This window comes from Tiliqua scincoides, chromosome 4 (assembly GCF_035046505.1).
Source record: "Tiliqua scincoides isolate rTilSci1 chromosome 4, rTilSci1.hap2, whole genome shotgun sequence".
In the NCBI taxonomy this organism is placed as follows: domain Eukaryota; kingdom Metazoa; phylum Chordata; class Lepidosauria; order Squamata; family Scincidae; genus Tiliqua; species Tiliqua scincoides.
This window is the reverse complement of record NC_089824.1, coordinates 44,922,773-44,949,186: the sequence shown is the minus strand read 5'-3', so window position 1 is coordinate 44,949,186 and position 26,414 is coordinate 44,922,773. Positions and strand designations below refer to the sequence as shown.

The window sequence follows — 26,414 nt, the reverse complement described above, 5'->3', positions numbered from 1 at the left end:
ACCGGATTGCAGGTTGAGGAGCCTGTGGTTAAGAAATAGTGGTTTACAACAGCCCTGTAACGTTCTACCACAGTTGTTCTCAAACTTTTTGGGAGATTTACTCCCAAAGTAAGTCTTTGCTGAGGAGGGGTGAAGGCAAAAAGTAAGCACAAACCATCTCCTGACTGCATTTGCAAACAGGAAGTGGTTTGCACTCACTATTTTTGAACATTCCCAGGCTCAGGGAGCCTTACAGAGGACTGTGCAGGGCTCCCTGCACCTTCCGCTTTCTTTCCCAAGCCCACAGTAAGTAAATGCATCCCCCCTCATCCCCCTTAGTGATGCGGTCCTGGGGATCGCATCACTGCCCCTTCCTCCACCCCTTAAAAGCCTGGGGAAGCTTTACACAAGCTGATGGGTCACAACCCACCGGTTTGAGAACAAGTTTGACAGGGATACAAACACCAGCAGGGAAAGACCTGCCTGCATCCTAGTCCAAGTAAATTCCACCTGATCAGCCCCATTCCCTCACCTCAGAAGACTTTTACAGGAACTGCTGCCTGAATCAGCTAGTAGGTAGCCTGGACTTTGGGTGCTACAGGATGAGGAGCCTCCTTGGTGGGTTTCGGTAACCATGATGGGGCAATGGGCAGATCTGGAATTATTGCATGGATGACTTAGGGCCCAATCCTATCCAATTTTCTAGTGCTGGTGCAGCCATGCCCATGGGGCATGCTCTGCATCCTGTGGTGGGGAGGTAATCACAGAGGCCGAATCAAGGTATGAGAACATTTGTTCCCTTAGCTGGGGGGCTGCATTGTGGCTGCACTGGTGCTGGAAAGTTGGAAAGGATTGGGCCCTTATTAGTCTATTCTTGCATACATTGATTTATAGCTGTTTGCCCAGGGGCAGAAGAGCAGGGTAAACATTTTTCAAATACATTAATCATTAATAGATAGTTAATAGTGCAGAATAGAAGTTGAGCTGAGGATGGTTTACATTTGCAGCCAAAACACACCCCCAGCCCCCACAGAACGCCCTTCAGTTTGCAGTAATTCTATCTAAACTGTCCTTCATAGTTCATCCCAGGCTACATCTAACATGAGTCTGCACACAGAAAACCTGTGGCTCCACTGACTTTTATGCAGGCATAAACAACACAGTCCTGGAATGAGCTAGAATCCCTAGCATGTATGCACTGCTGAAACAGAGACGCCTGCGTTGGCTCAGTCATGTTGTGAGAATGGATGATGGCCGGATCCCAAAGGATCTCCTCTATGGTGAACTCGTGCAAGGAAAGCGCCCTACAGGTAGACCACAGCTGCGATACAAGGACATCTGCAAGAGGGATCTGAAGGCCTTAGGAGTGGACCTCAACAGGTGGGAAACCCTGGCCTCTGAGTGGCCCGCTTGGAGGCAGGCTGTGCAGCATGGCCTTTCCCAGTTTGAAGAGACACTTGGCCAACAGTCTGAGGCAAAGAAGGAAGGCCCATAGCCAGGGAGACAGACCAGGGACAGACTGCACTTGCTCCCAGTGTGGAAGGGACTGTCACTCCCGAATCGGCCTTTTCAGCCACACTAGACGCTGTTCCAGAATCACCATTCAGAGCGCAATACCATAGTCTTTCGAGACTGAAGGTTGCCAACAGAAAAACCACACTTTGAAATGTTTCAAACTTTTTTGAAATCACAATGAACTATCCAGAGCAGCTAAACACGTGTTATGTATTGTTAATGAGTGCTAAGAATCCTGGTCCGCTAGTGAGCAAAATAGTCCCTGAGTGAGTTGCCTGAAGTCCATGGAAAACATGCCAATGTGGGTAATATGGCTACACGTGTACAAGCTGAACTATCAAAATTGCAAGATGTGCTTATGGCTTCTTGCTTTTCTTATTTCCGTTTGAGCATTCATTACTTTAGCTGGTGATGCTGCCTATGCTAGGTTCCCCCCTCCCCAAATATTTAGTATCCCAGCTCCTCTCCAATGAGTTCCAGGACCCGGGGCCATAACTGAAAAATACCCATCCTGTATGCAGACCAATCAGGCAGCATACCATCCATGCTGCACCATGGATCAATTCTCCCCCGCTACCCAACATCACAATAGTTAGGTAGAAACATGAGAACAGGTGGTCCTTATGATCTATTTACAGATGGTTTAGGACTTGGGTAAAGATCAACACTGTGAACTGTATCCAGAAACAGGGAAAAGCCAATAGAGTTCTTACAGAATTGGAATAATGTGCTGCAGTATTAAACCTAGTCTTTTCCCCCACCTCTCTCCCAAATATTGTCAGTATCAACTGATTTTTGAACTGGACTAACTCTCTGGAAGCTCCTGAGCAGGCTCATCATCTTAAACTGGTGAGTTAGTACAGTTCGAAAATTAGGAACAACAGGCAAAAAAAAAAAAAAAAATAAAGGGAAAAATGGGTAATTTATCATAGTGAGTGTTGACATCCTACATGAATGCTGACAGTCTCAGTTAATTTTGTGACTACCAAAATATAGAAATAGATATACGTATCAAAACCAAGGATCCCATTGAGTGAGGTATATATGGGGTGCCAGATGGGTGTAAGGCGGCAACAGAGGCAGGAGTGGGGCATATTGTGTCCCAGTAGGGGGGGCAGGATCGGCTTTGGTCCCCAGTCTCATATTTTGTTTGTTTCTTTGAGTGGGAGCACAAAAAAGGTTGAAGACCACTGACGTATAGTGTTTAATTGGCTACTTGAATAAAGAGGGTGCGACAGAAGGTGTTAAGAATGAATCACAGGAATGGAATGGGGATGTTTAGGGCTATTCTGCAGGGGCTTTATTAAAGCAGAGTCTTCCGGAAGGCACGTTATGACAATATTTAGAGCTCTCAGAAGCATTTCTCTTAATGATCTCAATAACAGCTCCACATTACTTCAAGTTTCCCAGAAAGCTCACTTATCAAAGATCACATCCAAATAGTCCATTCTTCCACTATTCTTCTTTGCGATGCACCTCAAAGCGTTCCCAAAGTGCTCTTGGGATGCTTCCTGGTATTTTTTGGTGTTTGTCTCGTAAAGCTTCTACTGCAGCTTTGGCCTGTTAAGAGAAACAAGCAGGGGAAAAGGTATTCATTCATTCATTCCAAAATGTGAATCCTGCCTTTTTGTAGGAGTAATATTCAAGGTGGCACACAATAACCTAAAACGGGTGGGCAAACCTTCACTTTACAGATCCTGGACTTTTAACAATTGTATAGAACAGGGGTGCCAAAGCCCCAGCCCAGGGGCCACTTGTGGCCCTTGGGGACTCCTAATGCGGCCTATAGGGAGCCCCCAGTTTCCAAAGCGCCTCTGGCCCTCCAGAGATTTGCTGGAGCCCAAGCTGACCGATGCAACTGCTCTCAATGTGAGGGCGACTGTTCAATCTCTCACATGGACTGTGAGATGAGGGCTCCCTCCTGTGCTTGCTATTTCACGTCTGTGATACAGCAGCAGCGACAGAAAGGCTGGCCTTGCTTTGTGCAAGACCTTTTATAGGCCTTGAACTGTTGCAAGGCCTTCATTTGTTCATATAAGTTCCGTCTCTAATATATTCATTTATGTAAATTTATTGAAATTTGAAATGTAAATTCATCCTTTTTTCCCCCAGCCCCCGACACAGTGTCATAGAGATGATGTGGCCCTCCTGCCAAAAGTTTGGACACCCCTGGTATAGAAGAGGAAATTTCTTTCCTACACAATTGTTGAAGATCCAGGATCCCTAAAGTTGAAAGTTTGCCCACCCAACCTAAAAGATACAAAACGAAAAAAATTGGTGGTGCAAATCCAAGCAGCCAGGGTCTGCCCCAGGCCGCCTGGGAACTGGGTTACACAAGTGCCAGATCCTGGCCCTGCCTCCCGCTCCCTGACCACCCACCCCTAGGAATGCCTGCTGCCCACCCTCCCCTGCCCCAAAACGCCTCCCTGCCCGTCTCCTTTCTGCCCTTCCCACACACCCCCAGATCTCTGCACCAGCTGAGCTTGGCCGGCACAGACTTACTGGGCCGCAGGGCTTACATCGATGCGGGGAGGCCAGCATACATCTGTGTGCCAGCCTATCCACCCCAAGAGTGGAGCAAAAGTGCTTTATGGCACTTTTGCAACACTCTTCAGCCGGCGCAAGGGACTTTCAGCAGCCAAAAGGGCGCTTTGGATTGTGCCTACAATATTACAAATGCTGACTAAATGCAGGCAACAAAAGGCCAGGCATCTCTCCAATGGAAGCCAGTTGCATACCCCTGGCACCATGACTGAGAGGCCACCTCTTAACCAGCAGCAGGTTAGAGACAAGGGCCTCAGATTCAAAGTAACGATTTCAGGCAAGATCATCTAGGAAGGGTCCAGGGCTAAAGCAAAACCTCCCACTGCTCGAGACAACGTGCCCATCCCACTTCATTAGCAATGGACCTTTGCTTCTTGGTCAACTATGCCCTGACCAACTGCATGCAGGTGTTGGACATTTTCATTTGTTCTTTTTGCATCCCAGACATTTGTTTCCCAATATGTGTATATTTATGTTAGATGTACTTTTTATTTCTAAGACATAAAGGTAGGGCTAGGCCAGAGATAAGACGTTTACAATATATAACATGAGGTTTGCTTGCCAATTATAGTGAGATGCAAATGATCAGGATACAATCACACCAGACACAAATGTCCAGGATGCAAAAATAACTGCATGCAAAGGTCCGCTGATTCGTGTCCTAGGACGCAATTGTCCAGGACACAAATACCCTAGTGCCCATGTTACCTTATCCAGTGGTATAACAGGCCCACCAGTCCTCCTTTCACTGCCTGCTTTCTAAAGGGATGAGGGGATGGAATTGGAAGAGCAAGTGTGGAGGAGTTAAGAATGGTGTCACTATTGTAGCACAGGACTCTCCTCTGCCCCACACTTTCTCTGCCACTTTGTTCCCTCATCCTGTCAGAATTCAGGAAATTGGAAGGAGAGTAGTGATCAATGAGGAGGGCAGGTGCACCCTTCCCAACTGATCAAAGTATTGAGGGGAAACAGGAAGACACCCATTGGCTATGCTCCCCATGCCAGTGTGCCTCCTGACCAGGGCCCTAGCAACCACATGTTGAGCATTAGTGTGAAAAAACCTCTATTAACTATACCTGATGGTGTGCAGTATTTCTCCATATGGTTTGGAAAGATCTGAAATAAGGTTCTAAATCAGGGGTGCCCATGGAAGCTCTTTATTCAGCCCATATGATAACTTAGCCTACGCTATGCTGCCCTTTCAGAAGCACTGCGTCTGCCAAGGCTCTGGGAGGAACACACAGAAGGAGACTTTAGAAGTCAAGGGACAATACAGGGGGAGGGGAGAGGCAGACCAAGAGGGGTGAGAGAGGGAGATGCTGCTGAGGCACTGAGACAACCCAATTACTACGTGGGCTGCCCTTTCAACAGCACCGCTTCTGCCCAGGCATCACTTCACAGAGAGCCTCTCAGCTGCTGAGCTGCACTCAGCAGAAGCAGCTCTGCTGAAAGGACGGCCTGTGTGATAACTGGGCTCTCTCATTCTGGAAAATATCAAGATTTGCATGTTTTCCTGTCTGTCCTTTGCAGCTAAGGATGACCTGCATGAAAACAAAGTGCGTGTTTCTGCCCATCATCTGCTTAATGATATCACTTCCAGCCTTCAGCAGGCATCATGAATAAATAGCATTCAATCCACTGCATTAAAACAAGTGTGACACCCCTGTTCTCAGTTACGTACATGCCAGGATGTTGTTGTGGTTTGGGAGTTGGGCTTAAACCTGGAAAACCCAGGTTCAAATCACCACTAAGCCGTGAAGCTTCCTGGGTGACCTGGGGTCAGTCACTGTCTCTCAGCCTCACCTACCTCCCAGGGTTGTTGAGAGGACAAAAGGAAGGGAGGAACTACGTACACACCCTGAACTCCTTGTAGGAAAGTCGGTACACAAATGTGGAAAAGAAAGAAAGAAAGAAATGTAGAAGAACCTTATGTACATACTGCTGTACACTTGCTGAGATCCTTCACGCTAGTGGCAAGTGTGTGGCTCCCAACAGGCATGACCAATGGACTCATTGGCTGTGGGTTCTCTGGCCAGCACACACGGTCCCACTTCTCCAAAGGCATTCATCACATGCGCAAAAGATAATGAATAAAGTCTTCCTTGACACTGCAGTGCTATCTGTGCCTACTCAGAGAGTTCAGTAGGACTTACTCCTGTGTAAGTATAGGATTGCAGCCGAAGAGCCCAATCTTGAGCACAGCGCACCAGCTTACTGCCAGTGTGCCCTGTCGCAAACATGCCCTATGACATGCAAGTCCTTGGCACCAGCCCAGTGCTGGGTGGGGGAAAGCTGAGTGGGGGCATGGGGAGAGGTGGGGAGGAGGCATTCCAAGGTGGTGGGAGGCGGGGAAAAGGCAGGGAGGAGGCAGGTTGGGAGGGGGGTGGCTGAGTTCTGCCAGATCCAAAGCCCATGTTGGGCTTCACAGCCCAAGGGCTGCTGTAGAATCGAGTAGTCCCATTGTGGGACTGCTTTCCTTACCTGGGATAAGGGAACAAATGTCCCCTTCTCCTGAGGAGCTGCCGGCAGCTGCCCAATGCGCTTAGGATACCGAAGCAGCCATTTTGGTGCTGCTGCTGCAGTCCTGGTGCTCCAGAGAGCTTAGGATTGGGTTGCCAAATCCCAATCCTGAGCTTCCTGGCACGCGGGGCTGCGACGGTGCTAAAGTGGTTACCACTGCATCCTGAGCACACCGGGCAGCTGGTGGTGGCCCCTCAGGGAAAGGGGGCATTTGTCCCTTTCCCCAGAGTAAGGGAAGCTGCCCCGCAATGGGATTACTCAACTCTGTGTCAGATATTTAGCCGGCACAGAGTAAGGATGTCTTGTGTTCGGGCACGAGGCCCAACACGGGTCTCTGGATCTGCCAGAGCTAAGCTCTGCTGGTCCCACCCCCTCCCACCCCTCCCCTGCCACACCTTCTCCCTGCGGCCTGACCACCCCAGAATACCTCCTCCCTGCCCCCCCAGCCCTGACTGATCTGTCTGCTGCATGGGGGTCTGAGCGACCACCAGGTGGCAAACCGCCAGCCTCCGACCAGTGCTGTCCCAGTGTGGACTCGTGCTGGGCCAGCTGCGGTGCTGGGTCGGTGCTTATGCCTACAGATATGCCTTATGGCATGTTTTCGACAATGTGTGCCGGCAGTGAGCCAGCCGCACTGCTCTGGATTGGGCCCTAAATCTTTTAGCTCAGGAGTAAAATAAGTAAACACTTACTTTTTCAAATAGTTCCTCAGGGGTTATGTTTGGGTCATATGGAATGGGTTCTCCAATATAGGTCCGAAGTTTTACTGGCAATGGTCCCAATACTGGAAAGACTAGTAACCGGGTTCGTTCATAAAGCCATCTCGTTATCCCTGTATGCGAATATAAGATCAGACTTGGATCACACTGAGAAACTGCAGATCACCTTCATGTTTGAGGGGAGAAGGGGTGTTTTATTTGAATATTTGGGACAAAAAATAGCCAGCTAAATTAACAAGTCCTCATGTGGAAATAAGACAAGGAAGCAGCCGTCAGCACATCTTGCACTGTTGAGAGTTCAGCTTCTACATGTGTACAGGGAATCTTGAATCCACTGATATTTGGGTCATCTTTAAAAAAAACTCTCTTTTTTAAAAAAAAATTCTGCTCTGTATATTTCTGAATATTAAGGAAGACTCCAAAATTGTACGTCGGGTGACTCTTCTGACATAAAGACTTTCAACTACCTTAGTCACAAGCTATATTGAAGCATATACAGCCTGTGTCTCAACAGTTTTTCTTGGAAGTCAATTCCATTGCATTCAGTTGGATGTGTTACTGAGAAAGGGTGCAGCTTAAATAAAATGTTTTAGAATATAAACTATAACTTACATGTGTTTCCCCATACCCTGTATGCCTCCTGAATATTCATTGTGAAATAAGGGATGATTGGCTAAGATATGAGAAAGAAAAGAAATTATTAAACTAAGGCTGCAGTCCTAACCACACTTTCCTGAGTGTAAGCCCCATTGAACAAAATAACACTTACTTTTGAGCAGAGCTGGTTAGGATTGTGCCCTTAACATATGCAGTGAAATTGACAACCTAATCTTATCCAGGATTGGGCTACCAGGAAGAGCATGTTACCACAGAAGAAGTCACCATGAGAGACAGCAATATGTATTGGAATCGAGGAAGATCAGGTGAGGAGGTAGAATGTGGTGTCTGCAGTGGCCCCTTTAAGAGTTAAGGCCTGGGCTTTCAGCCAAGGGTGTGCTGCACAGCTGCAGTCACTAGAGGCAATGAGGTCCCTAAGGATATAAGGAGTACCTGAGACATGAAGGGTTTGTGGGTAGCAGAAGGAGGAAAAGCTTGAGGGGTGACTGGAAACATTAGTAATGGATTTTGGAGAGTGCTGGAACAGTTTGCTGGAGACACTGGAGTTTGGTGTGTGGGTGCTGTGCCCAAGACCTGCTGAGGACCAAGGGTCTGCTGTAGTGGTGGGAGGCTGCTGGCAGAAGAGAGGACCTCTGCAGGTTGAACAGGTGAGCTACCCTGGAGGTGGGGTCCAGCAGGACTGCAGGGCAGAACCAGGGGCATTGTTGGGGGAATGAGAGGGGAGCTAATTAGCTTAGAGTGGGCATAAGTTCCCTAAGTGAAGCTTGGATTGGGAATTTGGCAAAACACAGTACCACAAGTCCATTGCCAAACTGGGGAGGGGAGGAGAGGAGCTGCTTGCATGCTGTGGTGAGGCTAAATGGAGGCAAATGGCTCCCAAGGGAAGGAGGGGCCACTTCCACACTATGGGGGGGCTCCCTGCAAAACTTAGTGCCCTGCTCCCCTCTAGCTATGCCAGTGGTCACAACTGGAAGTGATGTCACACCCAGGTTTTTTTAAAAGTGAAAATTGAGGGAAAACATGCCTTCCCAGATGCTTGCCACCTGCTTGCTCTGCAAGCTAGTGGCATAGCTAAGACATCTATCTGCAACCAGGGCTCAAAGAAGATTTTGTAGCCCCTGCCTCCACTACAAAATCAAGTTTAATTAATTAGGCAAATAAATACAAATTGTGCCCCTTATTGGTTAAAGACACTGTGCTGGAGTATCTTTTGCCAATTCTCCCCCTGCTAAATATAAGAGGAGCCCCACTTGAAAAAGTATCTCTTTACTCAGTTAGCAGGGGTAACTGTATTATATATGGAAATGAGAGCAGACTCATATTAACACCTTATTGGTTCAGTGCTGTACCATAATAACATCTCATTGGCTCTCAGAACAATCAGTCTCACAGATCAGTTTTGAGTTATGAAAATCCACTTTTTGTACCATAGGGCAGTTGTGTCTGCATTTTCTGGTTAATTGGCCATAACGTTTGATAGAATACAGATATTCTAATGGGGTTTCTTGCATCGCATTCCTCATTAAATTACCTTTCCAATGATATATAACATGATGGTATTATTCGTACATACCAATTTTCACAATTTTGGCAACTAGTGTCAAGTTTAGCCTGTTGTCCCCCAAAGCTTGTTGCCTGGTGAATCAGCTACCCCCTGCACCCCCTTAGCTATGCCACTGCTCCAGATATCAGTGTGAGCTCAGCAGTACTGCTGATCAACATGTTCCAGACAGGCTCTTGCAGTTTTGCAAACTCCACAACAGACAGTGAGCCAAACCATGCAGCCAGATCTCACTGCTACCTATCATTTGAACAACATACTTGCATGCATGCATACACTTGCCAAACATCATGCTTACTCACCACTTTTGCCTCTATGGCTATGTGAGCAAATCCATGTCGTTTTCCCCAGATGAGTTTGTAAGTCTTATCACTGTAGTTTTGTTCTCGAAGTCCACCTGGTGCAATGTTGACCGCATGCCCTTCCTTCAGAAGAGCCACACACTCTTCTCTGCTCGGATGAACACCACCTAGCAGAGTAATATATGTTTGTACACCTGGAAAAACACAACCAAATAAAAATTGGAGATATTAGATAATGACTGTACTTTTAACATCTCAACTTATTTCTGAACTAGACAGGACACATGTCATGAAACCACACCTTCCCAAATGTGTGTGGGTGGTGTAACATTAAGCAGGGATTTGCAGGAGAAAAATCAGCAGGTGGAATGCTGACCCTTAAACCTTCCCCTTCTTGCACCCTTTCCTATCAATTTCCTTCCGTCCCAAATTTTCCCCTTCCAATAAGGGGGAAAAATGACCTTATCAGTCTGAGCCAAGGAATAGGGAGTGGAGAGAAGGTGCTTAAGCTTTTTCTTCCTGCTTCTTTTCCACTCTTCCCCCAAACTGCCATTTCACTTGGTGGGACTGATTCTCTTGTCCCCTCCATCCCCAGAGAAGATGAAAAAACAGTATGGGGAGGATATAACCCCTGCTAATTGGGTAAGAGGCACTTTTTCAAGTGGGTGCTCCTTTTTTAGCAGGGGGAGAGTAACTGGCCCACCTCACCCCAGCACTGTCTGTTCTAGTGGCTGTCTGCTGGTATTCATTTGCATCTTTTTAGATTGTGAGCCCTTTTGGGACAGGGTGCCATTTAGTTATTTGATTTTTCTCTGTAAACCACTTTGTGAACTTTTAGTTGAAAAGTGGTATATAAATACTGTTAATAATAATATATTGGACCTATAAGAAAGATATCCACAATAGGGATAAGGTACTGGTATTAACCTTTAAGGCCCTTCACAGTTTGGGTCAAGGCTAACTGATAGACTGCCTTACATACATTCCTGCCCACCTTCTTAGGTCTTCTAAGGGGGCTCTTCTCCAGGTGTCACCTCTGTCCTAAGTGAGAGGGGTGGTGGCTTGGATCAAGCCTTCTCTGTAGTGGTGCCACAACTACAGAACTCCCATTCATGAGAATGGCCTTTTGGCAAGGGCTCAAAACATTCCTGTTTTGTCTGGTATTTGGTTGATGCCCTCTGCATCTCTGCAATATTGCTGTGACTTGACTGCTTCCCTGGACTAATTTATTCTCCTCCCTCCATGGCTCAACTATATATGTCCGGTTTTTGTTTTGTTTAATGTTTGAATATTTTAGTATTTAATGTTAAAATTAGGCCCAAATCCTAACAAACTTTCCAGCACTGGCATAGCTGTGCCAGTGGGGCATGTGCTGCATCCTGCAGTTGGGTGGCACTCATGGAGACCTCCTTAAGGTAAGGGACTGTTTGTTCCAGAACCTTGAAGCTGCATTGCCCTTACCTCGGTCTTCAAAAGTTGGTTAGGATTGAACCCTCAGTGTTTTAATGTTTTGATGCTTTTCTATTTTCTTTTTACTTGTTGTGATACAATGTACATTTATGATGGAACTTTGTAAGTCGCCTTGGACATTTGCTTTGGCATGGGAAAAGCAGAATATATTCTCTTCAAACAAACAAACAGGCCTCCAGCCAAGAAAAAAAATGTGAGGTCCCTAGCAGTCTGACCCTGAAATGCAGCATGTGTATCAGACGAAAGGAATATCTCTTTGATACCTCTAGTCAGCACCATCCATCCTGGATTAAACATTACAATGTTCCATTTTAAAATACTTCTAATGACCAGAATTAAAATATTTGTTTTTTTTACCTGGTATAAGAAAAAAAGCATGATTTATCACTGAAAGGTACGCTCTTCCTGTCATTCTGTAGACCTCTTGTAAGAAATAAAAGCTATCCATAGGTATGCCTCCATGGAAATAAATGAGGATTGAGGGTCCTTTAGGAAGATTCTCCATGCCGTAAACCTCATAACCTGTCCAAGGAACAACAGGAAAGTTCTGGATGCAGTTTCTGCTCTGTTGACACAGTTGCATTTGTGCCAGCTGATTGACAGACCAATCCTACCCAATTTTCCACCAAATCAATCCAGACAGTGGTTGCATATAACAGGGGCTCTCTAAAGATCTTATCAGATCTATAGGCAACTATTAAGTGATATGCTGGACTAATTTTTAGTTGTGCACATCATCAAAAATATCATCAACCAGCCCGAGTCCATCAGCAGCTCTTTCTGCCTTCCTGCCCTGCAGAAGAGACAGCCTGGAGCATAGACTTGTCATCAGCTCCCAGGGACCAGAAGACACGGTCATAAACACCTCCTCATATTTCTCGTGGATTAGAATTTTGTGAATTTTAATTTTGTAGATTTGGCTCCATGAGCCAGACTTGGCCAAGAAGGGAGTATACATTAATTAATTCATTCAATAATTCATTCAAATGGAAAAATCAGCTGTGATAATGTCACAAAACAGTTTGATGTGTGTAGAGGTCAACTGTCTGCAGCAGAAAAAAATTTGGGGTTGTACTTTTTAACATATTATATTACTGACAGCACAATCTCATCTTGCACTGAAACAGGCAGGCCTGGAGGCCTGTGCTGTATCCAGCGCAAGATAGGGACACAAAGTGGCTCAGCCAGAGGCAAGGAAAAACTCTTCCCCTTACCCCTGGGTAAGCCACTGCGGTCCCAATGGGTCCCCTTGGACTTGTGCCACTTTCAGAGGTGGCACAAGTCCAAGGACAGCAAAGTGGTTTGCAGCTGCTCTGACCCCGCTCGGGAACGGGTGCTCGGATCTGGCAAAACTGCGGATCCCAGCCCCGCCTCTCACTCCCTGCCCATCTGCCCCAGGACCGCCCTCTGCCCACCCTCTCCCACCCCAGAAGGTCTCCCTCCTGCCTCCTCCCCAACCTCCCCAGATGCTTGCGTTGGTCGAGTGGCTGATGCAGGGCTCACCCCTTTCAAGTTGGTACGGAGGCTGGATTCATCCTCTGCAGGCTGGCACATGTCCCTGCGCCGGCCCAGCCTCTTGTGGTGGCGACCCTCCTAGGGCCTTGTACTGGCCCGAGGCGCAGTTTGGTTTGTGTCCCGATTCTATTTTTTATGGATATATTTTTTATGAAACTGATGGAAGAAGAGAATTTTGGGAGGGCTAGAATAAAAGCCAGTCAGTGCTTTTAAACCGATTCCACTAACCTTTGCCTTTCTGATTTCAAGCCAGAAACAAATTAAGATAAGCAATATGACTTTTACTGCACAATCCTATCTATGCTTATGCAAAAGTATGTCTATTGAGTTCAATGCGCCCTACTCTCAAGTAAATATGTATAGGATTGCAGCCTCATTGCCCACTCCTATCCCCTGCCAGTCCACAGCATGAAGCTGGGCCAACGGAGTACATGCTGCATGCTATGGTGGATGCACAATCAAACGGCCAACAAAAGATAAGTAAAACGGTTTCTTAACTATAGATAGGCTGCCAGATCACCAATGGGTCTCCTTGGACTCATACTTCTTTGCTGGTGTAACTCCAGAGAGGAAGGAAACAGGCGGGCTGGAAAATTGAAGAGAGAAACCCACCATATGCTGAAATCTACCTCCTCCAGCTTGCCTCCTCCTTGAATCTCCCACAAACTGCCCCTCCACCCCCTATCTGCTCTAGTAGGGGCTGGCTCTATTGGTGGTGGGTGAGTGGAGCTCCTGGCCATTTTTACCAGCGGTTCTGTTGCACTCAGCAGTGGCCTTTTCTACAGTGGAAACTGAATTCTGCTATCCTAAAAACCCCATAGGATTGAGGACTTCATTTCCTATTCCATTTCCTATTCCTACAAAATCAGAGGACAGCTGGATTTTCATTCTCCTCCTGAAAAGTAGGTGTTGTAACACAAGAACTATTTGTGATATGGCCCCTTAGAGATTAAGGAAGAAGATCCAACTTACCATGCAACACCTTTCCTAGCATACTTATCAGAAATGCATGTATTTGCAGTAGTTTCCTCCATTGTTCGCTATCAGGATCTACTGGCAGGATACCAGTTATTTTACAAATTTTTATGCAGATACTACAACAACTGAGCCATACAAATAACAGTACAAATGGACAATAGAGTATTACCACAGTCACTAAGCCCAGCCAATATAGACTAAAGACTGGAGAATTTTCCAAAGTGCATATCAGCCAAGATGTAGATCCTTCTCCTAAAGTAAAGTTTGTGTCTTTTGCTGTCATCTTTGGTGTAAAACAAAAGCCAAGAAATATTCTGTTCACAGCTAAACAATTTCTTCACTTTTATTGCTGGAGGGGGGAATAAAAAAAAGACACAGTGAACAGACTCACAGTGTTAAGATGCAAATTACACCTAGGCAATGGCAGTACTCTTTAAAAAGAAAAACCTACATTTTGCTATAGCTCAGAAGAATATCTGGTTGGGGAGTGGGGCAGGAGGAAGAGGGGGGAAAGGGGTGGATCCCAGCAGCACCAGCATGTGCCTGAATCCTCTCTCTGCACCCTCTACTCTTCCCGCTCCTTTACTCTCATTGGATGTGTACCACCAAAATAGCTGGCACAGATCTGAGGAGACCAATTTGGGACATGGAGGCTTGCCCCAGGATAAGGAAACCTCTTGGCTCAACACTGAACTCTGTTACTCTATGGCCGCTCAATAGCAGGTGCAGAGTCAAGTAGCCCCATTGTGGGGCTTCTTGCCTTATGCAGGGAAAGGGGACAAAAGTTCCCTTTCTCCAAGGAGCTGCCAGTGGCTGCCTGGCACACTCAGAATCAGCGGCAGCCATTTGGCACAGCATGCTGGGTGTGCCAGGCAGCCGCTGTCAGCTCCTTGGGGAAAGGGAACTTTTGTCCCCTTTCCCTGCATAAGGAAAGTAGTTCCACAATGGGGCTACTTGACTCTGTGCCTGTTATTGAGAAGGCATAGTATAACCGAGTTCAGTGTCGAGCTCTGGTGGCTGCACTGGCTGCCGGTTCGTATCCAGGCTGAATTCAAGGTGCTGGTTTTGACCTTTAAAGCCCTAAATGACTTGGGACCAGCGTATTTGAAAACCGCCTTCTTCCGTATAGTCCAGTTCATTCTCTGAGGTCATCAGAGGGGGGCCCTGTTGGTTGTGCCGCCATTGAGAGAGGTGAGGGGAATGGTGGTCAGAAACAGGGCCTTCTCGGTGGTGGCACCTGCATTATGGAATTCCCTCCACTTTGAATGGAGACATTTTCCTTGTTATTAACTTTCTGGCGGGGTCTGAAGACTTCTTTATTTAGGAAAGTCTTTGAGGCCTTATAATGGCTGCTTCTACAAATTAAAGTTTTTACAGGGCATTTTATTGCTGACTGCTGTGTATCTTGCTTTTATTTTTAATATTTATCTGTTTTTATTCTGTATTTTAATGTATTGATTGTTAGCTGCCTTGGGTACCCTTCGATGAGAAAGGCAGAGTATAAATACAGGGTGACCCAAAAAAAACAGAACCCATACAAAGCTCCAGTAAATTTCAAGAAACTTACTGGACTTAAACTTATTGAGTTTGAGGAAGATTATTGTTCCAATATTTCATGCACAAAGTCAAGTTGTATACCCTGAAAGAAAAAAGAAGAAAAATTAAAACAATTTTATTCAAAGATTTGTGGGTTCTGTTTTTTTGGGTCACCCTGCAAAATAAATAAAATCATATCTTCACTATCAGGAGAGTGTAATCAGTCCTTCCCATCTCACCCAGACACAACAGAATCGCAACATCAAACATTAAAGAATGTATAACAAGCATGTTTTAAAAGTACAAACCAACCAACACATTCTCAAGAAAGAAACACACAGAAACCTTGCGCAGCTCCAAGAAGAGGCAAAAATGTCTGCTTCCACCCACCTCCAATATCTTCTTCAGCTCTCCATCTCCTGCTGCAGCTGTTCTGGAGAGTTTGGCTTTACCCTTCTGTTTTTGTCTCCTTCCTTGTTTCTTTCTGAACTTTTAATAGTGTTGAGCTTTCCCTGAGGGTGAAGGGAGGTTCAGGTGTTTTTAATTAATGAGCAGAGTCCACAAACGTCAAATAGCAACATACCTTAATCACCCTGGCCAATGTGGCAATACAGATGAGTACATCAAATCTGCTTAGTGTTGCAGGGTAGAAAGAAGACAACTCAAGAAATCCCAGTACTCAGGAGTGAAAGTTTGCAGGCTTTATTTCATTGCAAGCAATGGGCATCTCAAGGGACTCATGTCCAAAGCATTGAGAGCAATTTCTCAATATTAACTGGACCCTTTATAGCGTTCTGGGTTCTTTGTTTGAAAATTTAGACTTCCTGTTGGCTGAAGTTTGACATCATAGATGCAGCTGATGCTTAATAGGCTATAGATAACTTTAGAGACACCTGATAGGCTTGTTTCAGGTTACAGTTCCCATAAAACGTAAAATTAAACATATTGAATTACAAAGTTTTCAAAAAGCAATAGAGTGTGCTATAACATCATCTATCCAGTGTTGACCCATTGTTGACCCTTTTTCACATCCATCAATTCAATTAAAAATTGTTTTGACAAGGTTTAGACTACCCTCATTAAAAGAGATGGCACAATGCTCAAAGACAAGTGTGAAGACCAACATTTGGCAGATCTTCAGACCCCTTTCTTGGCAGGACTTCATGCCCATCTCGTTAGTGCATCTTGATACAGTCCTCTTATCTTACTTTCTGTGTTAATCCAAACATTGAACACCTGTGAAGCCTCTCTGCAAAACTAAAGCTTCTTTGTCTTTTCTTAAGACTTTTCTAAAATCAAGCAACCCTTTGGTTCCTTAAGACCTACTTCTAATGACTACTATATCTTAATTCTATATAACTATTGTGACCTTTTACTTTGGGTACGTTCTTTGGTTTGGTATCAAGGTTCACTTGGTCTCCATCTGTATACTTTTGCTCCTAAAGCATTACAGTAAAAGCTACAGGGATACAGGCATTTAATTAGTGAGTGAATGTTTTTGCCAAGACATCCCTGTCTCTGCAAAGGTTGTCTGCCCGAAACTGGTATTTGCTTATCTGAATTACATTCCAGACTCTGAGGCCCAAGCATCTTTAGTCAGACTAGCCTTATTGCTTTTACCATTCTGTGTGTTTCCATGCTTTAGTCCAGGGGTGCTCAAACTTTCAACTTTAGGGATGCTGGACCTTTAACAAGTATATAGAAGAGAGAATTGCAGCAGGTGCAACTTGTCATCCCACAGATGACAAGCTGCACCTGCTGAAATTCTCTCTTCTATACACTTGTTAAAGGTCCAGCATCCCTAAAGTTGAAAGTTTGAGCACCCCTGCTTTAGTCAGACTTTTAAAATGATTCTTTCCTTGCTTATACTTATATTGGGCTATCCAGTGACTTTACAGTCTAGGGTCAAGGGTCACCGTGCCTCACTAAGTAGGTTGCCAGCATGCAAAATGCTTACCGTGGACAATGTCCAGGGATTTTATCCACAATGGAGCACCAACTTAAAAAAATTTTTTTAACAAAGAACAAGAACATGACATGTGGACACTGGTCACAATGTCAACTGGGTTATCAACTGGGTTATCATGGTATGGAGTTTTGACACTCTATATCTGTTTCATAAATCTAGCCCCTCAGGGCATCACTACTGTCATGTGTCTCTCTGTCCAATCATACTGCTTAATCCCACCCTCCTGTTGCAACATCTACTAATACTGAGTGCTTTTTTCTCTCAGTGGTTGGCAGGAGCTCCAGCTATTGCCTCTGCTAACCAAACACAGACTAAGGTAAACACTTTAGAGCCATTTCATTTCTCAGGACTGCAGCATTGCCATAAGTCAGTCTCATGCAGTTCAGCTGGAATCAATCTTTCTTAGTGGGTGGACAGGGAATGCTCTGGGGCACCATGCCTCTCACTCCAAACAGGCTGCATGTGCACCCAGACAGCCTCACTCTTCCTCAAAAACACTGAGTATGTATTCTGATCCAAAGACTGCGCTGCTGATGCTGCTGATGTCCTACCATTCTACCTGTGCATTTTGCTCTTTTTCCCAGGCCCCTGACAGTGTCAGAGAGATGATGTGGCCCTCCTGCCAAAATATTTGCCCACCCCTGCTCTAGCCTGTACTCCTCTCTCCTCTCCATCTTTGACTCTTCTAATCTGTTCCCTTTTTCCTTTTCAATTCTTAAGCCAGGCAGAGACACTCCCTGCAGGAAAGAGAGACTAGCATTTTACATGCTGCCTCTCGTGTTGAGAGGTCTTGGGCTGATCTTCAATACATTTGGGTTTGTGGAGAATGCATGTGACACAGAGCATCTAACTGGACACTGGCATACAAAGAATGAGGCAGAAGTGGAAAAGAATGAATCACAGAAATCAAATGGGGACGTTTAGGGCTGCAAAGGCTTTAATTAAAGCAAAGTTTTCTGGGACTTCTGGTGATGTCGGACTGACCGGTGCACTTAGTGTGTATCTCCTGTTGGAATTGCTAATATGTACTGAAGAGGACTTCTTGTTTGGTCTCACTATCTCGCTAAGTGCCTTTTAATGACTATTTGGTTCATTTCTTAGCATTTTCCTGACTTTCGTGCCAAGGTAGCCCTAGAAAATGCCTTTGAAAAAAGATAAGCTCACCTCCATTTCTTCAGCTTCTTCTCCCCCACTACCAGACAGAGGTCTGCCTGAGGTTTGCCTCAGATGCAAAGCAACATTTTCAGGCACTCTCAAATAGGGCCAAAGCAAAATCTCCCTGTACAGTACTTGAAGCATTGTGCCAAATTCCACTTTCCCTAATCCAAGGCACATCAGCCTCCACCAATCTGCATTTCACTCCCAAAATTGTAAAATGATGTGAGGAGTAGAGGGGAAGGGTGAGTATGGGGGAGATGAGAGTGGTTTCAGTGCTGCATACATGTAGAGCTCCTGCACAGGAACCACAAAGGTTGGGCCCCAACAAGCATGACCAATGGACACACTAGCAGTGGTTTGTTGGTCTACAGACCACTGTAGGTCCCACTTCCCCAAACTCATACACTGAATGCACAAAGGGCAGCAAATGAAGTTCCCTTTACATCTTTTAGCTCAGCAGTAAATAAATAAAATGCTTACTTTTTCAAACAGTTTGGCAGGGGTTGTATGGAACGGGTTCTCCAATATGGGTCTGCAGTTTTATTGGAAATGTTCACAGACTGGAAAGATCAGTAACCAAGTTCATTCATAAAGCCATCATATTGGCCCTGCATGCAAAGATCAGATCAGACTCAGATAACACGGAGAGGCTGCAGATCTTCTTGGGAAGGTGCATTCAATAGCTGGGACAACAAAAATCACCAGCTGAAGTAATGAGTCCTCAAGTGGAAATAAGACAAGCAAGCAGGCATCTGCACACCCTGCAATGTTGATAGTTTGGCTTGTACGTGTGTAGTGTTGGTGTGTTACCAATCACCAAGAAATTGCTTGTTGAATTGCAGGCATCTCACCTATTTTGCAGGTTAGCTGGCCTGGATTGCCAGCTTTCATTTCAAACAAAACACTGGTGTGTACCTGCTCCTGCCAGTTTCCTGCCATGTAGGCAGCGTTCTGTGTGAGAGAGTTCAGAGAGGAGAACCGTATCCCTTCCATTTTTCTAGCGCAGTAGTTTTCAACTGACGCTGTTTTGGGAGCCGCCCAGCTCTGTGGGATTATTCTTAAAAAGTTTCACTTTGTGCTTGAGCTTTCTGTTTTTGGAGGGGGCGAGGTAAGTGGCTCTCTTTCCTATACTAAGGAGGGGGAGTATGTGCACCGCAACAGAGGCAGCCGTGGTGGTGGCCAGGGGCAGCAGAACCCTTTGGGTATTTTGCTTGGCTGCAACCTGAAGCATATTATGTGGGGTGATTCTTGGCTGGAAATTCAAACCAACCGCAGTTCTCCCTCTGACCTGCAATGTTAAGCAATGCACCAAATTGCAGGGCTGATGCAAGCCACTGATGTAAGCTACTGTGTCTGATCCACAGTCTGCGCAACCCGTAATGCAGGCAAAATGAATTATGTTCAAATTGAAATTGCAACGTCATAGAATATTTGACCAACAATGCCCTTCAGCTAAACTATGAAAAGTCCAAGATTGTGGTGTTTGGGCACTCTTGGAAATCACAGTCTTGGCTTTTCAATGGTAAAACAATACAACAAGTAAAGGAATTTCAGTATCTTGGTCTCCGGTTTCACTACCGGCATTTCTGGTCTTCCCATCGTCTTACAGTAATTAATTCATCCAAACTAGCTGTTCAGGCTATTACTCGCTTTTTCTTCTCTTGGGGTAATTCATTCATTCCAGCTGCTCTCCAGGCTTTTAATGCCAAAGTTACACCTCAAATTTTGTATGGCATTCCTGTTTGGATGCCAGCATTAAATGATTCAATTGAAAAGATACATTCTAATTTTCTATACAAGATCTTAGGTGTACCGCATTGCGTCCCCTTTGCGGCACTTTGCCTGGAGACAGGCCAATATAGGCTGGAGTTTCTAGCTTGGTCCAGTTTCTTAAAATACTGGGCCAAAGTGTGCTTCAGGGCTGACCAAAATCCATTGTTAAAGGGGTTATTGACTGACTAGCTGTTGTCTCCTTGCTTAGCTCTCTTCAATAAGAAAATTAGACAAATGGGTCTCGAGGAAGATCTGCAAGAAGCTGCTACACTTGAGACTTCTATCAGGCTCTTGATAACAAGACTAATAGACATAGAAAGGCAAGAGATTTTGGCTGCAGCACAAAAAAAAATGTTCACCCCTAAATTTCCATCTTAACAATACCTTTGGTCTACAACCAAAATACCTGTCCTTCTTAGAGTGCCCCTTTGAAAGGAGGACTTTTGATGCAACATGTTGCCTTCTAATGACCTACTTGGTAGGTTTAGAAATGCCCTGAAGGAAGAACAATTTTGCAATTGTGGCCTCAGAGAGGTAGACTCTCTTCCACACATTGTTCTGCATTGTGCTTTTAATCAGGTGCTCAGAGACCAGTATCTCCCCTCATTATCTGGAAACAAAAAAGGTCTCTCTGAGATCACCTCTTTACAACTTTTGCTGGCAGGTGAATTTGAATCTGTGACACTTCCAGTTGCTAAATTTCTACATGTGAGCAACTTGAAGCGGGCTACGTTGCTGGCTCTAAGCAACTTGGAGTAACTGTGTAAGCAAACTGGTGTGTTTTAACTCTTATTTCCTATCTCTCTTTTAATATATACCTTCATACATGACTGTTTGGAGATATTAGTTGTAAAACTATATGCCTAATAAAGGTTTGTTGAAAGTTGAAATTGCAATGTCAATACAATTGAACTTTTTGAAGTAATTCAGGCTGCAATCCTAACCACACTTTCCTGAGAGTAAGCCCCATTGAACAAAATAGGACTTACTTCTGAGTAGACCTAGTTAGGCTTGTGCCCTCAATAATTGGAAGCAGCATGGGCTTCTTTTTGCTCCTACCATAGGAGGATCCTGCTCACCAGACACAGCTGGGGTAAAATCCAGCATTTCTCAGCTGTGTTTCCTCTTATTTCTTTACCCCAAACCAAACAAAACCATCACTTCACTTCAAGAGCAGGAACTGCTCTCTATTTGCATCTGTGTTTGGGAAATGATTGGAAGCTTTCAGATAATCTGGGGAGTGTTCTTGAGATGAGTTGATGATATGATCTGTACCAACCTGCATTTTCCTTGTCAGCTATCAGTTTGTCAGTTTCTGTATCAGGATCCACCAACCGTCAGATCTGTTTAATACTTTAATACTTTAATAGCAGGACTTTCAGTAAGATGCTGCAGATATTCAACTCTAATCCCTAGCCAAGATCTTACTTCCTCCATTCAATCCTGGATCTCTGACATTTCTCCTTGATTGCATCATCATTGCATCAAGTGCAATATGTTCAAGACTGAACAGCTCATCTCTCCACTCAAACCCTCCTTTCTTTGTACTCTTCTGGTTTTTTTTATTTTCCAAAAACAAACATAAACAAACACACACAACACAAAAAACATAACACCGCTACACACAAAAAAAGGGATGCAGGAAATCATATATCATTATCATATATCACTACAACTAATAAATCATTACGTATCTTAAACAATTTCCTCTTCTAAATTTACCTCTTAATATCATTTATCATTTATCCTTCATCTATTATATCATATCAAATATAATATATTGGATGGTTGGCAACCTTCAGTCTCGAAAGACTATGGTATAAGCCTACAGCACCCAGTATTCCCAGGCAGTCTCCCATCCAAGTACTAACCAGGCCTAACCCTGCTTAGCTTCCAAGATCAGATGAGATTGGGCATGTGCAGGGTAACAGTTTCTGCAATACAATTATCTAAATGCCCTATCATATATTTCTAAAACTTCATTTTCAACCAAGCATAAAAAGATTTCCATTGCTCAATTTGTGTCAGTTTTTGTTGTTAATCCAAAATTTCTGAATGCCTGTCCATTGCCTCATTATTTCCTCTATTAATTCATCTTTCATTAATATTTTAAAATCCTTTCAATATCTAACATATACATTCTTCACTACAATTAAAATCATAATAAATAAATACACATTTTCTTTATAACATCTAAAATAATATTAAGCAAAAATAATTCAGGTTTCAGCGATATCATATTCAACAATCTCTTGTATTACATTTCTTACCATTCTCCAATAGATTTGCATTTTTTTACATATCCACCACATGTTCCTTCCACACATTTACATTTCCAACAACTACTTGATATATTCTGTTTCATTTTTACCAGTTTTTTGGTGTCATGTACCATCTATAAAACATTTTATGTATCTTTTCTTTAAAATTTATTGCTCTAATAAGTTTTATATCATGCTTCTAGATCTGTTCCCATTGATCTATTGTGATATTATGATCTATATTTTATGCCCATTTTATCATACATTATTTTTCCTTATGTTTCAAAATCCAATAAAAACATATACTTTTTAAAATATTTTTTTCTTTTGTTTACAGCAATAGTCTATCAAATGGCATCTATTCTATATAGAAACCTTCTTATTTGTCTCTCCCAAATCTTGCATCTAATTATAGGTGCGTCCAACCAGCCAGTCTCCACACCTCGCCTTGACAATTCTTCTTTTTTCTCTTCTTCCTCACTCTCCATGGAACATGTCTCAGAATTTGAGCTTTATTATCATCCACTGTCCATTTCTTTTCCTTTGAAACCTTCAGTAATTTATCTCTGTAAAAGGTTCTGATGAATTTCACATGAATTTCTCTTGGTAATTCGTGTTTTCTCAAATCAAAAGAGCTCACTCTTCTCACTGAATCCAATTCTTGAGGTATCTCCTTCTTTGGTGTATCAATCCATTCTGATATTAATCTAACAGTCTGTTGTAATGTATCTTCTTTCTCTTCTGGTATATTTTGTATCCTCACCACTCGAGCTGCACTATCCATCTGAATCTCCATTAACATTGTCTCTGCGTCGTGCTGATTTTCTTCTATCTTCGATATTTTAGCTTGGTCTTTTCTTATCTTTTGTCCTGATCTCTCAATCTCTTGTTTATCTTTTTCTGGTGAAATTTTCACATCCATTAGGTGTCCACTAAGTTCATCTAATTGTTCAGTTAAAACATCCACACTGGCTTGAATCTGTGCAGATTTATTTATTTAATGCTGTACCATTGCCAACAGTATTTCCATGTTGTCTTGCATAGTCTGTTTCCAGTCTTTCCTTTCGCTTCCTCTTGTACTAGTTTTCCAAATTCCATCTCCAATGCTGGCAAACTTCGAAGTTTCTTACCCGCCATCTTCATTCTTCCTTCCTGTGGAACTCAAAGATCTTTTGCTCGCAGTGCTCCTTAAGACCACTAGATGTCCTCAGCGTATTATCTTCCTTGCTCCACTTATAAACACAAATCCTATTCTTGCAATGTCTTTTTAAATCCACTAGACGTCACTGGTGCACTGTTCTTGTTTTGTTTCTGTTCTCTTATCTCTTATTTATACATGTAGCCTTGGCAACCAACATTCCTCAGTCTGCAAAAATGTCAAAACATCCAGCCGTTTTCAGGCAATCCTGAAAGAAAATATCAAATCAAAGCAATAAACGCTCCAATACACAAACTTTATCCAAGGACAGTTAATTTGTAGTCCACGGAATTCAAAGTTATAAAGTTGTAATTATATTTTCAGATAACCCTAACAAGCTTAGTAAATCTCTTCTACAATTTCTCCTCACACTGATAAATAGCTGAGGGGGGGGGAAACCTCCCCCCCTTCTTCTCACTGCAAAAAACACCAAATCAGGCAGTCAGTTACTCAATCCATGCCAGGCATACAAAAATGGAATAACACTTACTTAATTCTTTCAAAGTCTTTCCCTGCTGGGGCCTTCAGCTTGATTCAACATGAATTCTTCACCATTACAGCCAAGACAGTGGAATCTCCTGGGAAAGCCCCCTGGCCGGGCTTTATCTCCTCAGGAATCGTGCCATCACATGGAGGAGTTTGTCTCTCCTGACAAACAATCCCCGGGTCTCCTCAGATCCACAGTTTCTGGGAAAAAACAGAGTGCCCTTCAACAGCTCAAGAAAGGCACGTCTGCTCACTGCTGGCTGGCACCGCCCCCTTTCTTTGTACTCTTCTGTTAGTCACTGACAACATCACCCTCACCCACATCATTACCAGCCTTGGCTTTAGAACTGATTCCCCTGTCTCTCTCTCTCTCTCTCTCTCTCTCCTTAATTTCCATATTCAGTCTACTACAATATCAGAAGACTATCCCCTCCTTTGTCCTTGACAAGAACTAGGTTTTACTTGGTCAACTCACCTTGAAGGGGAGCCTCCACAGGAGAAGGAATGGGTGGCATGAAGCAATGTAGCTGCAAAAGGAAAGTGGAGAGGATGCCTCTGCTTTCCTTTTGCAGCTGCAACAGGCTCTGGAGGCAGGGGGGAGGTTGCTTTACACTGGCATTCAGGTGCCTGAAAAAATTGGCATTTTGCTCCCCCTCCAGGAATCCCAGTGGTGTGAAGCCACCAGTGCCTCCTCCATACCTAGGGAGGAGCCTGGTATATGTATATGTATATTTAGGTATGTATGTACATACAAACAGACAGACACACACACACACACAGAGGAGAGGGCCCCATATCTACGGATTCCATATCCACAGGTCAGTGGCGTAGCTAGTGAGCAGTGGAGAGATGGTCCGCTGTAGTTAACAGCCTAGGGGGGTGATGCCACAAAGTAACCAAAATCACTAAAATTGCGGTGGTTAGTAATAATGTCATCATGCTATACACCGTTGGATGCAAAATTTACAGCAGAATGTAATGAAGAAAACCAGAAAGAAATATCTCCTTTCTAACAAAAGTTATGGCCAAAAAGCCAGAAAACAAGAAAAAGCATGGAGTTCTATGGAAAGTGAAACTAAGCCACATCACACGTTTCCTCGCAAGTAGGCAATCTTGCATTAGTCACCACAACTGAGGAGAAATGGAGGTAGAGATTGGATTGGTTGCTCAAAAAGATCCCATAACTATAGCCCAGAATTGTTTGGTTCTATTGAGGCTGGAGACCCATATTAGTTTATTCCATTGGTGATGAGCATAGTTCTGCCTCTTGATTTTCACACATGTCTGTAACTGTTTTTTTAGGGTAAAATACAGGTCTGGGATCTGCTGTTCCCCTAGTTTCCTATATTGTGAATAAACCCACCGAATCTGGCTTTTCAGCTCCAAACATTCTTTGTCAAACCAGGGAGATTCCCCCATATTCCCTCCCAATCTCTTGCCTTTAGAATTATTTCTGAATACAGATGACACGTGCAGTGAGGGCCTCATAAGTATTAAGATACTCCTGAGGATATCCTTCTTGTAGCAGAGCTGTTTTTAGTTTCAAACTTATAGCGGACTACAGAGTTTCCTTCAGCCTCCGGTTTAAATCCGGGGACCAGGAGACTTTCACCCACGATTCAAGGTTGTCAACCCCACCACTCAGAGTCCTCAGGTTTCCTTGATTTGAGTTGAGCATTAAAGTAAGAGGAAAATGATAGCTTAGAGTACAGTTACCAACCTCAAAATCCAAAATAAAGGACAGGAGGTGAATTCTCCAGATTTGGGATTTTCCAAAGGCCATTAAGCCAAAACCTGTTTGTATGGGCACAGAACTTAGCCAGTTGGATACCTACTGCTTTATACAGAGTGTCCTTAGACCGCGTTTCCAAAGCAAGAAAGGGGTGTAAGGTAGGCTCAGAGTCAATATCTAAGGCTTCATAGAAAAGGGGGGGCCAGATCCAACCCTCCAGTTGAAATCTCCAGCAAGGACCAGATGAGATGAGGGAAATTTTCCCTCTAAATCTGTTGTAATTGAAAATATAGCATCCCAATAATGAGGTAAATTCAGCTTCTTTAGACCTGGAGGGACATAAAGGTTAACCACAACCAATATCTTGTTACCTAGATTTATTTTGACTGCCTGAAAATTAGGGCTTGCGATCTTCAAAGTTACTGATTCAGCAGAGAGAAAGTTCTAACAAAAATTGCCAAACCAATTAGCGGGTGGCCTCTGGTCTTATATTTTTGGGCAGGGAGGGAAAAAGAGTTGAAGCCATCCAGGAAAAGAGGGGTTTGCGACCAAGTCTCCTGAAGGAGAATGATATCAAATA

General features: G+C 44.1%; 1 protein-coding gene and 1 pseudogene across 1 annotated transcript in view; both read right to left on the bottom strand.

Annotated features, from left to right (window-relative positions):
* LOC136648302 (DGAT1/2-independent enzyme synthesizing storage lipids-like) overlaps nucleotides 1-23,555 on the bottom strand; it is a 43,870-nt gene extending 20,315 nt beyond the window's left edge. The window contains exons 1-4 of the mRNA XM_066624415.1: nucleotides 23,549-23,555; nucleotides 9,759-9,952; nucleotides 7,906-7,950; nucleotides 5,250-5,265 (exon numbers count right to left, since the gene is read on the bottom strand). Coding sequence (XP_066480512.1) covers nucleotides 5,250-5,265; nucleotides 7,906-7,950; nucleotides 9,759-9,952; nucleotides 23,549-23,555 — 262 coding nt within the window. The remainder of the gene's footprint in view (nucleotides 1-5,249; nucleotides 5,266-7,905; nucleotides 7,951-9,758; nucleotides 9,953-23,548) is intronic.
* Nucleotides 21,980-22,099, bottom strand: LOC136650050 (5S ribosomal RNA; annotated as a pseudogene).
* Nucleotides 23,556-26,414: the final 2,859 nt, after the last annotated feature.